The sequence below is a fragment of the Montipora foliosa genome, unplaced genomic scaffold (assembly GCF_036669935.1).
Source record: "Montipora foliosa isolate CH-2021 unplaced genomic scaffold, ASM3666993v2 scaffold_390, whole genome shotgun sequence".
NCBI classification, from domain to species: domain Eukaryota; kingdom Metazoa; phylum Cnidaria; class Anthozoa; order Scleractinia; family Acroporidae; genus Montipora; species Montipora foliosa.
This window is the reverse complement of record NW_027179690.1, coordinates 322,501-337,500: the sequence shown is the minus strand read 5'-3', so window position 1 is coordinate 337,500 and position 15,000 is coordinate 322,501. Positions and strand designations below refer to the sequence as shown.

Sequence of the window (15,000 nt, the reverse complement as noted above, 5' to 3'; positions counted from 1 at the left end):
ATCTGATGAAAATCGTTTTGCCTGTCTCAGAAATTGATTTTGTCCGGACACGAATCAGAAACAGGGGCGAGCGACGATTTGTCAGACGCAAATCGGAAACAGGGGCGACATGTTCAGCAAATAATTTAAGCATATCTCAACTGTCTTTCATACTATCCTAGGCGGGGGCAGATGTAGTGAAAACTATCACTAGTATGGTGTGTTTTTCTACAATCAATGTTTAAAAAGACTCCGACATTTTGTTTTTTTTTCTGTTAACTAAATACTGGAGATTAACAGAATCCAATCCGAGTTGCCTTGGGTCACTCGAAGCTAAAAGGGAGCTTAAACATGCGCGTGTTTGAGACGCGTACGGCAACCGGAAGTGCGCTGTTTTCCTTTTTAACTTTTCTTTACGCAACCACATTGACATTAGCAAGTATCTTTTCTCTATTAGAGATGATTCATATAAAAATCTGGGAGACACCACTGTCCTAGCGCGCGAAATGTTCTCTTTCGGTTGCCGTTTGCGTCTCAAAAAAGCGCGTGCTTAAGCTCCCTAATGTCACAATCTTCACTCCATTTTAAGTGAAACGTGAAGCTGTAGGCCGAAGTTTGCCATTTCAGGTAAATGTGATGCTAAATCTCTCTAATATCTTTCTTTACACGTGAGCGAGAATGCACCATTTCGACAATTCCATTCCTACCAGTATGGCGGAACAAGTGTCGAACTTGTAATCGGAAGCCGGTCGTAAGTTCGACTCCTGCAAAAGAGCATTCTGGTTTCCTTTTCCGAGTATACCTGAGCCGTCATTGGTTTTCAGGAGAGGGGAAACCGGCTTGACCAGAAAACTTGAACACTTGTGTAATTTAGTATTCCCATCGCCCTAGCTAAAGCTTCCACCAACACATTCAGTATTAACTTTAATATTGTCCATGTTTTCTTCATTTTTTTTTTAGTACAATGGCCTTGTGTAATGTTCTGCAATTCTTTGTAAACACTGGTGATAAGAGATTATCCAGTGTTATAGTCCAAGGAGAGAGGGTTTTTCAGCACGATGAAGGTAACAAGCCAACTCATACTCGCTACACTGATTTTCCAGTTTTACATAAAACGTTCAGTTGATTAATTGTTGGTCAACGAAGTGTTTTGGTGCGTTCCAATACAGGTATTCGAACAAGATCAAGAGCAGCTAAAGGTTAGTTAACTCTATCTAAATTCTTAGAGCGTTCGTCAATGTGGAAAGTAATTTCGCACGTGCTTTAGTCTTTTTCATTGGCGATTGGGAACTCGGCCCGGATTAGTCTTAGGCAAAAAGCGAAACCAATGATAATTGACTTTCTTTCATGCTTTTTCCCGCGCTTCGCGCTTACCGCCGGTGGTTTGTGTTTTCTTTGCGTTGTGATTGGCCAATTTGATTGTCTGAGTCTTTTGTGATTGGCCAAAGTACTACCTCGGTTTCGCGAAGCTCCGGCCGCGTGTATTCGTTTTTCTTTGTGATTGGCTGATAACTGCTTTTGCTGTGACTGATCAAAGGAGTTATCTTGGTTTGTTTTACTGCTCTCAGTTTCATACAGCTGTAAGTTACCAAGTTCATGTGGACGTCTGAAAACAAAACGGAAATATTTTAGTTCGTTTTCAGCGAAGATGAAAACGGAAATTTTTGAAAGCCGCGTTAGTGTTTGAAGGGGCTCTTACCAATCATTGAACCAGCAGTTGGCCATTAAACTGGTACTCGGAACATTAGCGGTATCTTCGCAAATACTTTTAATGACAGGAATTTTTTTGTAATTTTCCTTTGTAATTTTAGTTCCAGAGCAGTGGACAATGATTCCTGTACCAGTGAAACTCTTCAAATTAATTATCAATGAACTTGGCACCCTTTTGGAGAGCGCTGACGCAGGAGGCGCAAACGAGGAAGGGGACTCGGACGATGTAAGTATTTGAGCTCTTTTTATTTCTACTTTGATAAAAATTCAATTGAGAGTAAGGACTTGAAGGGTTCTTTGATGTAATTTGCGACGGTGGGCCAGCCCTGCATTTCGGCGTATCGTCCTAAGAAATCACAGCTTCGACTGGCGCCAAAATTGATTATTGTCATGTTTTTCCTTTTAGAAAAGAAAGAAATCTTTCCACACGAATGTACTTTTGTTACCTGATTTCTCTCCAACAATATATATAGCTTAACTATGGCTGAGTGCGATCTTTTTGAGATCCAAGTAATCCAGGTCTCAGTAAGTGGAAGTAGCCTCGACTTCGCATTATCTCGGGTATCACGAGAGTCTCATCCAAAAATAGTTTATTATTAGAGCGGTTTTCAATTGAGTGTCGAAAGTAATTAGCGAATTACTTTGGTTTTGCATTACTTCACTAAGTGATTGGTTCAAAGTTCTCGCGCCACTTTTTCAACCAATCAGAAGTAAAACCAAAACCACGTGCACATTTTCCCGCTCTTTGTGTCGGCTACGTGTAATTCGAGTTTTGATTGGTTTACTGGATTGTCTCCGTCCTTTTTGATTGGCCAAAGTAATTAATTTGGTTTTGGTTTTACGACACTTGATTGAAACTCGCTCTATCATATGAATTTCAGCATTACCTATTTTTACTTTCAAATTTCTTGGGCTCTACCATCTTGAATAATTTTGACGTGGCATCGTGGCCTTCGGAAACCGTAACGCGTCATGATTATTCAAGATGGCGGCGCCCGGGCAGTTTGAAAATGAAACTAAACGATCACAACATTCATTATTTCAGATAAAAACAATTTAATTGAAAAATTCCTCAAAAAAAAATTATATAGCAATTATTTCGTACTATTTCCCCCGAGCTGTTGTTTTGTGGGAGTCGAGGTCCCTTTTAAGCTGTTTGTTGGTGACACGGTGACTTATATACATTTTTTTTGTCTCCAGGGAGAAGAGGGCTGGGAAGAGGTGGATGACGAAGAAGAAACTATCGAAGCTGGGTCGGGATCAGTATTCGCTCCCGCCTCAGATTATCTGGGTGAGTAAGAAAGTCTGCGAAAAACCGGATTATTTCTTGCAAGTTTTTTACTTTGCTTATTAGACAATAACGCAATTTATTATCGTTCATCTAGGCTTTGATATGGATGATGTGGAAGACGAGGATGACGATGATCCAGAAATAAAGAATGATCCTATATATGTGATGGACTTACAGGTATCGAGTATGCAACCGTTGAGGTTTTAAGTTCTAATGCGACCATTAGATTGATGATAGCGTCGTTGCTAGGCGACCGGCGAAAGGGCAACTGAAAAATCAATGTCTTCGCCATGATTCGAACCTACGACCGCCGTCGGTCGGATTCTCTACTCATAGACCGACCTGCAAGAACTCCTAGGGAGCTACAAAAAGCGACAAATTAAAAGTTGTTGAAACACTGAACTGGGAAGACCACAATTTGGAAAAAATAACCTCGAAGTGCTACTATGACCAAAAAAATCAATTTTTATTTATCTTTGGATTTCAAAACTATGGAAACTAAACAATAAGTAACCTAAATTTTAAGCCTTGATTTAAAAAGATTCCTGTTTATTTTAGCTGGGGTTTTCCAATTTAATAGTCCGCTATTACTAACTTTAATATCTTGACAGAAGAAAATCACGTCAAAGACTCGATACTTTAAGAAGGCAATGCGTGTGTACTCGGCTAAATTAATATGCAGCACGGCAATTTCGGGCTTTCAGACTTTTAACTCGTGTTTTGCATATACTGTATAATAAGCGGCGTTCACAGGCTGTGACTCAATGGCGTCACTTTTCCCTAGATCCAATCGTCTGATGTCCAATCGGTCAGTTTGGAACGCGAGCGAGCAATGGCGGACCGTGAAATCCAAAACTTACACTCAAAGTAAACAGCGTTTGGATAGAAATCAAAGTTCAAAATTTTGGCCAGTCGTGTGCAATCACACTTTCAGAATCTGAAGAAAAAAAAGGAAGTGATTTTTTTTTATCATAGTAGCACTTTAGCTTACATTTACCGCTCACAAAAACTCACCCCTTGTTATTGGTGATGAGAAAACAACATTGTTTTTTTTTGGGGGGGGGGGGGGAAGTGGGTTAGATGAAAAGATTTTGGGAGAGGTACTTGTCCAAGATTCCTAAAAAGGGGAAAGTGTCTCAACCTTTTTGGCGCTCATTGTAGATCGTTTGTCTAGGTTCCTCACGGACAATGTGCCTCGCTGGTCCGCAAGCTCTACAATGTCACCTGCGCCGCAGATTTCAAATGCAACTATATTGCAACTATCGTTCGTAAACTAATACTCCCATGAGAAGGATGAAATATTGTAGATCCCGCAGATCAGCGGGACGTATTATCCATGCAGAACCTACATAATTAACGACCTATCTAACCAGGAATTCTTGTCGTTCATTGGTTAGAGCATCCGACCCGTGTTACAGAGACCGTAGATTTGATTCCTGCCCAGGACCCTGATTTTTCGGTTGTCCCTTCGCCGGTTGCCAAGCAACTAGTAAAATTCTTTGGACCTCATTCGGTGGAGGGAGGCAATTCCTACTCACGGGCGCATAACTAACCCTTGAAACATCCATTGTTTCTTGTCCTACTGTTAAGCGTCTTTGTATGACCTAAAAATTAAAGTTATGTTATATATGTGTTCTCTCGACACAAGCGCAAGCACAAGCTTAAAGTGCCCCTAACCCCTCAAGTGTTTTTTTTTTTTTTGGTTAGATTTTCATATCTTTCAAGACGTCATTGTCGGAAATTGTTTTAAAAAAATATTGAACCTGACTTTTTTACGAGCGCCAAAAGTGAAGGCAATCGCGACTACTTTTTCACCTATCGTTCGCATTGGTCCCCCACTCGGCCAAATGTGTCTGTTTATGGAGTGTGACGTAGGAAAAGGACATCGTGCAAGCTTGAGTTGCTGAATGTCCTGTTCTTTCGTCACAGCTAAAAAGTGTCAAATATCAGACGCTTCTCATTGGCTTGTTTCTAATGAGCTCACGAGACAATAATTTGTCCAGCGGGGCTTATAGCGCGCAAAAAAATTAAACAATTCAGTAACTTCAAGCGCTCGTAAGAAAATCGGGATTCGTTATTTTTGAAAAAAATTTGCGAAAATGAGTTCTTGAAGGATTAATTTTTTTGAAAATCAACCAAAAACAGGGTTAGGGGCCCTTAAAGTAGCTCATGCCAGTGGAAACGAACGTCGGCATAAGCATCGCTATCAACCACGGCATCCGCCATGTTTTTTCAAATTTTCAGACGTGGGGAATCTGGAGCAAGTGCTTCAATTGGCCAGACGCAGTAAATTTCCTTGTGCTTATGCTGTGTTTCGTTTTCACACAACGCAATTGTAAGCAAGCACAAGGAAATGAAAAATTTTTATCCTTTTGCTTGCGCCAACCCCATTTTCACGGTAAGCTCTCTTATCCTTCCGCTTCTGTCTGTGTCGCTAGTGAAAACCAGGCTTAAATGCTTTTGAAACACAGAAGAAAAAATAATTGTACCTCTACGAAAAATACGTGTGTTTAAATTTTCAGAACCATTTAATCAAGTTTCTCCAGACCTTTGCTCAACAACAATGCTACCCGACTTACTTCCAAGCCCTGAATGCACAAGAGAGACACACGCTGTCCAAGATTGGAGTACCTACATAAGTAGAGAATTGCAGGATCCTGTTGTTCTTCGATGGGATTGAATAAGCACAGAAGAGGGAGCTCAATCAAGTATGGTTAGCTGTATCTCTTCCTTGTGGTGTTGCAACCTCGAAATCATGTTCTTTCAAGGGAGAGGCAAGTACGTGCTCTTGAAACATGACGTCAATATTGAGAAGCCCAGTCCCCTTGCGAGCAACGGGAAATAGTGGCCATAGCGAACATAGGCGAAAAAATGACTTAAATATTAAAAACTGCCGTATGGTATTTTTAGCAAATAACACCTCGAAAGACTTGTGTGGAAATGGAATAGAATGTATATAATCTCGCTCGTGGTTTCTTGGTGGACGAGTCAATGCAGTTCAGATCACTTTCTTGGTAGCTGTAAGGGTAATTGTTGTTTATGTGGACTGAGATCATGCACCTACGAAATATGATTCCTTACGGGGCACGCGCTCTGGTACAAGAGGTTACGCGAATCCGAGATGCATGTATTGGTGAAATTTCACAACACACAAGCTAAGTGAAAATCACTGAACTGAGATTCAAATAAAACAAATCATTAAATGGATTCTTGTTTGATGCGCGGGGACCCCTGAAGGAGGAGTATCCCCTCTAAACAGCAAAGACTGCAAGAAGTTTATTGCCTAATCGTGCTGCACTTGCGGCACGCTCTGTAGAACATTTCTTTGCGACACTTTTCAAATTTTCATTTTTGCGTGAGGACGCAACTCGTACAACGGAACCCTAAACACAATAGCGCCTTGTCTTATTCCGATTCAATGAGCTGAGTAGTATCTGCCAATTTCAGGTTCTGAAGACAAAGCAAGCATACAATCAATTTTTCACCCTGTGTCTTGACTAAACCAACAGACCAAATCGGCTAACTCCATGTGGTACCCAATTCAGATCTCCCAGGTTTAAGATTCTTTGTGTATTGTATTTGTATTCACATGTAAATGATATGGAAATACCTGGAACAAAACGTTTGATTTCCAAAGGGTTTGAATCACTGAGTTAGCCGATTTGGTTTATCCAGTTATAGACGGGAACCTCGTCCATTTTGTACAATATAACGTGATGATCGCTAAATAGCTTCTTAGCATAGAACTCAATATAGTTGACGAACCACTCTGTTATTTATTTAAAACAACTCAACAAATTGAATTCACCGACTATTCACATTTAGTATATGACTAAAACAGTGGATAGCGTTGAACTCGCGCGCTGATTGGCTCGTCAAACTCCGAATATCCTGTGCTATTTGCCTCCGAGCAACTCGGGAAAAAATTGCGTCCCGATTTGCATCCGTGACAAGTGAAGAAAACAACCAAATTAATTTTTTGGGCTGTATATTACCTCACTGTTTTAGTATATAATAAAACAACTATTCTTCTCAGTGTCGGTGGCTAGCGTTGGATATTTACCTCGCCGCTGCACGGCTCGGTAAATATCCACCGCTAGCCACCTCCACTTCGGAGAACAGTTGTTAATTATTATTCAGCACATTGTGACAATGTCCAAATATGGTCATAGCGCGCTCAATATTCGTCGTGCGTACTCAACAGATATCCGGCGATATACGTAATTTTTTTTATCGCGGAGAAAATGGTAGTCTTCCAGCTTTTTTTTTCCAATGAACGTAGAAAATTGTGCATTGTCATCAATGTGTTGAATAATAAAACAATTATCCTGCTCAATCTTGCGGAATTTCGCCTGATTTTAGCCAACTAGGCCTACGACCTCGTCGGCTAAGTATCAGGCGATATTCCGCGTGATTTCGCAGGATAATTGTTAACTATCCACCTCCGAGCAATTCGCGCGGAATTTGCGCGCGAAAATGTTGTAATCTTTGCAGGAATAAATGAGTTTTGAGCTATATTATCTCACTGTTTTAGTATATACTAAAACAACTATTTACCTCAGTGTTGGTGGCTAGTGGTAAGTATTCAACACTAGCCACCACCACTTCGGTGAATAGTTGCTAAATGTTAATCAAACCTTAACATTTTCTGGATAAACGGGGAAACTCTTCAAGTCAGAAAAATACTTACGTATTCTGTGGAAATCTTCAGGTGACTCCTCGGGTAACAGAAATCAACTCTAAGACCCGTCGCATTTTACATGTGCCGAATCTAATGCAAATGAGAAAAATCTATTGTTTTCGCTCATTACGTGGGATGCCACAGGAAGACCACGTCAATAATCCAATTTAGTGTTTTTTGTATTTTTCATCGTAGTCACAAATGTGCATACCCCAGGATAGTAGAATACCCGCTCGATGAGAAAACCGTATGATACAACAGGAACCATCGCGCCTCGAGCTCGGGCCACGCGCCCCGGGAGCGAGTAAGTTCCCACTGAGCCATCGAAGCAACTCTGATCACGTGACGGTTTGCTATATCGTACTTATATTCTTTGGAGTCACACTAAATTAATCCCCGCTCGGGGAGTCCAATTTTATTCCTTTCAGTATTTCCAAACTCCCGTACGTCGATTAGAAATCCCACTCTTCTCTCTTCTTCTCTGTGGGCGCGCTAGACCACTCTGGTCTATAGCAAATACTTTCCGCCCGCAATGATGAATCTCATATCTGAAAGTATTTGATGATGATGGCTCTTACCTACCAAACCGTTGCTCTGGACTCCTTCAAATAGCCATTTCTTTAATTCCTTTAACTCTACAGTTATCCTTTCTTGCCAAGTGTTTTCTATTTAACATTTCTTTGTCTGGTTCGAATCACAACCACATTTGGTAAATCACGTGACCAAAACAGTAAATGCCTAAAAATTTAGCGAGTTAAATATGTTTTCCACAAATTTTTAACGCAAAAGTGTGAGAACATTCTAGCACAAAATCTGTAGCATGAATTTACAAGAAATCATTTCTAAAAATAATTATGACGTTATAAGGCCCTCCCTTGATACACTTTTCAAAATATCAGTTCCATTTTTTGTCGAAATAGAAATTCAATGCTACAGTTTACGAAAAATGATGGGACAGTTCCCATCCGGTGAAAAAAGTGCCTCTTCCTTTCGTTTGCTAAGAGCTTTTACCTGTTTTACACTGAAACGCACAGCAGAGGACTGGGACTAGTTGCGCATGCGCTTTCTGATTGAAGTGATGTCACATTTCTATTGAAAACGTTACTTCATAGAACCATCCATGGAACCTTTTTGCAGGGCTCTTTGACTCAAAAGCTTTCTTAGCAATCATTGTTTTTCTGTAGTTAAGTGCCACCCCCCTTGATATTGCATAGGACGAATACTCCAATCATTCTGTTTTTCTTGCAAACCAGTTTGTTCAGTCGTTCCAAAACATTTTGTGACTCAAACCAGTGTGTGCAATTAGCCATTGTGTCAAACACTTTGTGAATCGAACCTGTGTGTTCAATCGGCCATTGTGCCAAGCATTTAAGGTTATCAATTAGAGTGTTTTCACATGACGCCATCAAATTTCTAAAATCACAGCTGAGAGGTTTTCTGATTTTTTAATCCATACCAGGTAAAAATTACTTAGAAGTAAATCTTTTACCAGTATTAGGCTCCGTAGCGTTTTTTGTTTTAAGAATACAGCATTTGGAATTTTCAAATTTCGCCTTGCGTGACACAAAGACAGTAACTGGCCGGTGGTAACGCTGTCTGGTTTAAAAAACGGTTTCGCCTTGTGATTTTTGGAAAATTAAGCATTGAAAGCTGTAGAAGACATACACCTTATTCCAAAATGGCCGTTGATTTATGCGCATACAAATTGGCCCTTGTTGCCTCGTTCAAGATAAAATATTCTTTTGAATTTTAAGCTTAAGAACGAGGCATTAAGGGCTAATTGGCCGTTCCGAAATTCAGCAGGGAACTGGGGCGAGTTTCAAATTTTAACTAATCGATAAACTGACACTACCACATGAAAGATCACGTTGAGATTGGTCATTTGGCCAAGTATGGTGCTTTTAGGGTGAACCGAAACCAAGTTATGGACCTTGAAACATGGTTCAAAATCCATACAGGCGTCTCTAATTTTGATACAGCGTCCCCCAAAACCATATAAACTCTTAAAATTTTTATGATTTCCGTGATACTCTTTAAAATGGGCAAACATAGCGATTTTCATCACAGCTTCTTTCAAATTGTAGGTACATGACGGGATTTTACAGTTGTCACTAAACTGATAAAAAAAAATTTAGGGTTTATATGGTTTTGGGGGACACTTTGTCAAAATTAGAGACGTTTGTATGGATTTTGAACCAAAAGGTTCATAACTTGGTCTCCGTTCATCCATAAAGCATCATACTTGGTCAAATGACCAATCTTAAACATGATGATCTTTCATGTGGGGTTGTCAGTTCATCACTTAGTTAAAATTTGAAACTCACCCCAGTTCCCTGCTGAATTTCGGAACGGCAATTTGATTAAAAACAAAATAATATTTGTCTTTTGTATCATTTCATTTTCTTGACTTCTTTCTTAGAACGGTTTCGGATTTAATTTTTTACTAGGTGACAGCGAAAACACTCTCAGTGTGTTCATTCGGCCATTGTGAGTCAACACCCGCCATTAGAAAGCACAAAGCACTGTTTGGAGATTCCAACGCCATTCCTCCCAATATAGGAATCAATCAAAGGAGAACTGTGAAGAAGTCGTGGATATATTGCTTAATTACAAAATGGGAGTTCTGTTGCGATCAGTTGCTTTCTGATCTTGTTAGGAAACAATGACTGAATTCGTGTTTGATTTTTGTCTAAAATCATCCTTGTTATCATTGGCAGGATCATTGGCAGGCTACACCAGGGTCATTTTCAAAATTTGAAGGGTCCTCAACTATGTAAACAGCTACGAATGCCTCACTTTGCGATAAGTAAAAACAAGGATTTGTTTCCAAAACTTTTCAACCTTTCACGAAAATCTGGAACGCATCATGAAACTTGTCGTATTTAGTTGCATTTTATAGATGCAAAAGAGCCAGGTGAAAACAATCGCCAACCGGTGTTTTCGACTCCTTTAAACGTTTTACGAGGTCGTTAAAAGCATATGAAATTAAAGAACCAGAGGATAACCATTTTGCGAGGAAATAATTAATTGATCTCTTCAGCTTGTACGTTTTGTTTTCCCATTGATGTTACTCTATAGAGAACAGTTTCTTTCGAATGCCGTCTTATGCTTGTGCTCGTAAAAAATGAGTCAACATTTTTTACCTGGGTTAACGACTGCAGCCATTTACGAACGAAAATATGGAAAACTTCGTGTTAAGGAGAATTCCCGTGAGAACTTTACGCGGTATGGGAAAACGTGCAAGCTAAGGAGGTCAATTCGTTTTTGATTCTTATCGTAAAGGAATGCTTCACTGTTCAACTACAACAAGATGACAGCGAAAACATCTGGATATTTCTCAACTATGTAAACACAGCTATCGAGAGCTTTCAACACCGTCTTTTACATTTAAGCACCTTTAGCCTTTAAATGTGTTACAAGTATACCTTATAAGTATTGAATATAACCAACGGAATGATGAAATAATAATAAACTAAAAGAGCAGTAGTTTGCTTTAGGTGAACACAGTTGTCACTGACCACGGCAATCTCAGGGCGTACTCCTTTGCTTATGCGAGTGGACCTGTGAACTTGGCAGATCGATGAGCAAATGTCTCTTCGCATTCATTTTTAAATTAATACGCATAGCACAGTGCGACCTTAAGTTTTCCACTGAACAAAGGCTCAGTAACACATCCTGACTGCAACGAGTATCAATCCCGTCGGAACGAACGTACGAAAATAAGTCGAAGAATATTTCAACGTATCACGTTGCGCCATTACTTCCGAAAGTGAACCGTCGGAGAATCGATACTGATCGTTTTCATATCGATTTGAATTCAACTGAGTGAGGACAAATTGGCATGTTTTAAAAAAAATCGAGAATGGTCGTTGACTTATCGATTAGGGACGGACCATTAGAAAAGTGATGGAGGAGGGGGGGGGGGGGGGGTGGGGAAAAAACCAAAAAAAATTAATGCAAGGGAAAATGGCAAGAAAAAAAATTCACACAAAGAAGAAGGTAAGGAAAAAAAAATTCATGCAGAAGGAAGGTCCAATTGTGACTTTTATTTAATAATTATAATATTTGCCAGTGTCTATTAAAATGATTCTTATTCAAAATATTCTTGGGGCCTTACTCCAGGCCCTGCCATATTATTATTAATAAATAAAGACATCTAGTATACTGAGGTGTTTTCCTCACACTGAATGAAATGACAAATTAAAGGTGACAAAATTAATTCAAACTACAATAGCATGTTAAAATGGGGTTGACAGACCTGCGCGACTCCCGCTGTTTGCCCATTGTGTTGATAAAAGCCTTTATAGTTTTGCTTTAACAAGCATGTCTTTAAGCGATTTCCCTTTTCTATAAGAGATCAAGGGAGGTTCCTTGTATATCTCTCTTAGTAGCGGCTGGTTATATTATTAAATGCCATTTTTCCGTTATGATATTTTTCAAACATGGCAGTGATGGATGAAATTGTGTCACAAAGGGTAGAATTTTCTTGTGCGCTTTCTGTTTTTGTGTAAGAGCGTTCTTTCTTTCTGCGAATTTAACTTCGGAGAGGATTTTGTCCACCAGGTTATTGGGATAACCTCTCGATGTCAGGCGTGTTCTCAAGTTTCTAATGTTCTCCTCAAACATTACTTTAGAAGAGTTTGTCCTCAGGAGCCTAGGAGCTTCTCCTTTAACGAAGCCTTTTTCAACGCCTGCTGGGTGGCAACTGTTGTAGTTTGTGTACTGAAATGTTTCAGTAGGTTTGTAATGTGTGCGCACGTCGAGAATCGATTCTTTCTCAAATCTCTTTCCTTTATAGACTGTTGTGTCCAAGAAAGTTGTTTCTAACTGTGAGACTTCAGCGGTAAACTTTATGGTAGGGTGGTACGAATTTGCTTGCTTAATGAAATGCTCTATTTCTTCTTTTTTTGTATCCCACAAGCAAAAGACATCGTAAATGAACCTTTTCCACGTTAGTGGTTTGTTAACGCTCTGCGGATCTGGTGTTTGGTTAAACCATCTATTAGCCGTCATTTCGTCTATGCACCCTGCTTGGCGAAGGGAGTTAATGAGGTGTTTAACTCGCTGGAATGTATCTCTAACCATTGGTTTGTCTAGAGGCTGATAGTTATTTCTATCATCCAGTTGTATCTGTCCCTCATTAATTTTGTTTTCTCGGTTCATAACGACGGTTGTTGTGCCTTTATCTGCTTTTTTGAGAATAATTTCTTTGTTGTTAATAAGCTCCTTGAGAGCTCGTTGCTCGACGGGTGGCAGATTATTTTTAGGTTTAACCAGTGGAGTTTCTGCAAGCTTTATTTTGACTTCTTTTAAGTAAGTCTCAAGAGCAACTGACCGTTGAATCGGTGGAATCCAACTGGATTTCATGTGAAATGGATGTTGCTCAGTATTTTGGTCATGATAGATATATTGAAGGCGCATCCTTCTGGCAAATTGGTTGAAGTCTGAAATTAGCTGGCGCCTTATCTGGTTCTTTCATGACAGGTGTTGGAATGAATTTCAAACCTCGAGAGAATAAATTGATCTGCTCTGTAGTCAATTGTGTGTCTGAGAGGTTTTTGATGTGTTGCTTGCGTAACTCTATAGTCTCACAAGAACATAGATAATGAATCAAGATTTCACTGTTAAAAAAAGCAATATTTGTCTAAAAAAAAAATTCGTGCAGGGGGTTTCACCTGAAAAAAAAAAATTCCTGCACAAGCAGTGTGCGAAAAAAAAATTGTACCAGCTGAAAATCCCCCACCTCTTCCCCCCCCCACATCACTTTTCTTATGGTCCGTCCCTTAGCTTACATGATCTGAGTGAACTACAACCACGGATAAACATTGGAAAATGGGGAGAGATCACCACAAAGATAAAAACAAAGAGAGGTTATTTCTTATTATTAATGCTACTAAATTTGCTAGTGGAAACAACGAGGCCCTATTAGGGGTTATCAGGAATACGGGATATTTAGGTAAAAAACTTATAGGGATATGGGATATTTGGGAGAAAATTAACGGGATGCAGGATATTTAAAAAACCGAATTGGCATTATAGTGATACAAACTACGGGAATTAACGGTATACAGGATATTTAGGGATACGGGATACAATTTGTGTTAACTGTTTGTGCATCCCACGGATACGCCCTTATAGGCGTCTTGTTTGCATTAGATTCGGCATGAAATGCGACGTTTAAAACGGGCCTGACACTCTTGGTAACTTAAACCTGTGCAAAGAATCTTTGTCGGCACACCAAAGGAACTGCTTGTCTTAGGAATCCGGCGTGGAACGGACAAGATAGCACCAAATTTATAAAAGAGTTATTTCCAGAGAACCACATCAAGAGAACTTGCTCGGAGTTGTCTGGAATAATCAACACCTTCAGTTTCCAAACACCTGAGCTAGTGCACGTTCCAGGCCGACGACGTGTTGATCGTAGCCCCAAAAAAACATCCTGGGGTGTGCAAAGCTACTTTCTCCAAAATAGTTAATGGGGAGCCTAAGATTTTACGACGGCGACGGCAACAACAACGGCGCAAAACAATGATATCATTGGTTAAAAGAGCATAAATAATCGTGCTGCACGTGCAGCATGGATTTTAGGGCGGATTCTTGCGGTACTCTGCATAAGGACGACGTGAAATTACCAAATTTGAAGTTTTGACGACAACGTGAGCATGCCGCAACAGAGAATCTTTCACTCTCTATTTCACTTTGTAACTGCTCGTAACAATTTATTTATACTATACTTCGCCCAAATTGTAATAAAGAAGTGAACGAGATAGAATAACTGCGAAAGAATTATGATAAAGCAAAGTGATATTTTGAGGTGACGTTTTCGTTGAAGTCGCCGTCGTAGATCTTAAGGTCCCTAATTACTGACACCGATGCCGGAAAACAGCCGGGGAAGTCTTGAAACCAATTACGTTTTTAATATCCACAGACTTGACATTAAGATAGAAGTACCGCGAAGTCACGCGCCCAAAAACATGCTGAAAACTCGTTACATAACCTTCAATTTTTATCATTTAACTAAAGTCTTGGGCACCTTTCGTGTGAGCCGCGTAGCCAAGATCAAGCCTTGCTACTAAATGGTTAAGAAAAAACGTCGACGTTTTCGTTTGAGATGGCGGTTTGGCCAGATTGTCGTGATCTCAGTATCCCGGCTGCATTCGTATTTTCCCCCCTGTCTCACGAACGCTTCCGCCTTGTTATCGGGGTGAAAATAATGAATACAACGCGTTTTCGTAATAGAAGGGGCATTAGTTGATTTTACTTACCTTTTTTTGTTTTAAGTTAAAAGTTATTTATTTTGATAGTCAAATTGACAAGAAGAGGTCACCGTATTGAGGTT

At 39.8% G+C, this 15,000-nt stretch overlaps 1 protein-coding gene across 1 annotated transcript in view; it reads left to right on the top strand.

The window, feature by feature from the left end:
- The window catches only part of LOC137987777 (importin-9-like), a 13,256-nt gene extending 6,318 nt beyond the window's left edge, over nt 1-6,938 (top strand). The window contains exons 6-11 of the mRNA XM_068833856.1: nt 940-1,043; nt 1,149-1,178; nt 1,791-1,915; nt 2,890-2,980; nt 3,075-3,157; nt 5,503-6,938. Of these exons, the coding sequence (XP_068689957.1) occupies nt 940-1,043; nt 1,149-1,178; nt 1,791-1,915; nt 2,890-2,980; nt 3,075-3,157; nt 5,503-5,619 (550 nt within the window). The 3' untranslated portion in view covers nt 5,620-6,938. The remainder of the gene's footprint in view (nt 1-939; nt 1,044-1,148; nt 1,179-1,790; nt 1,916-2,889; nt 2,981-3,074; nt 3,158-5,502) is intronic.
- Nucleotides 6,939-15,000: the final 8,062 nt, after the last annotated feature.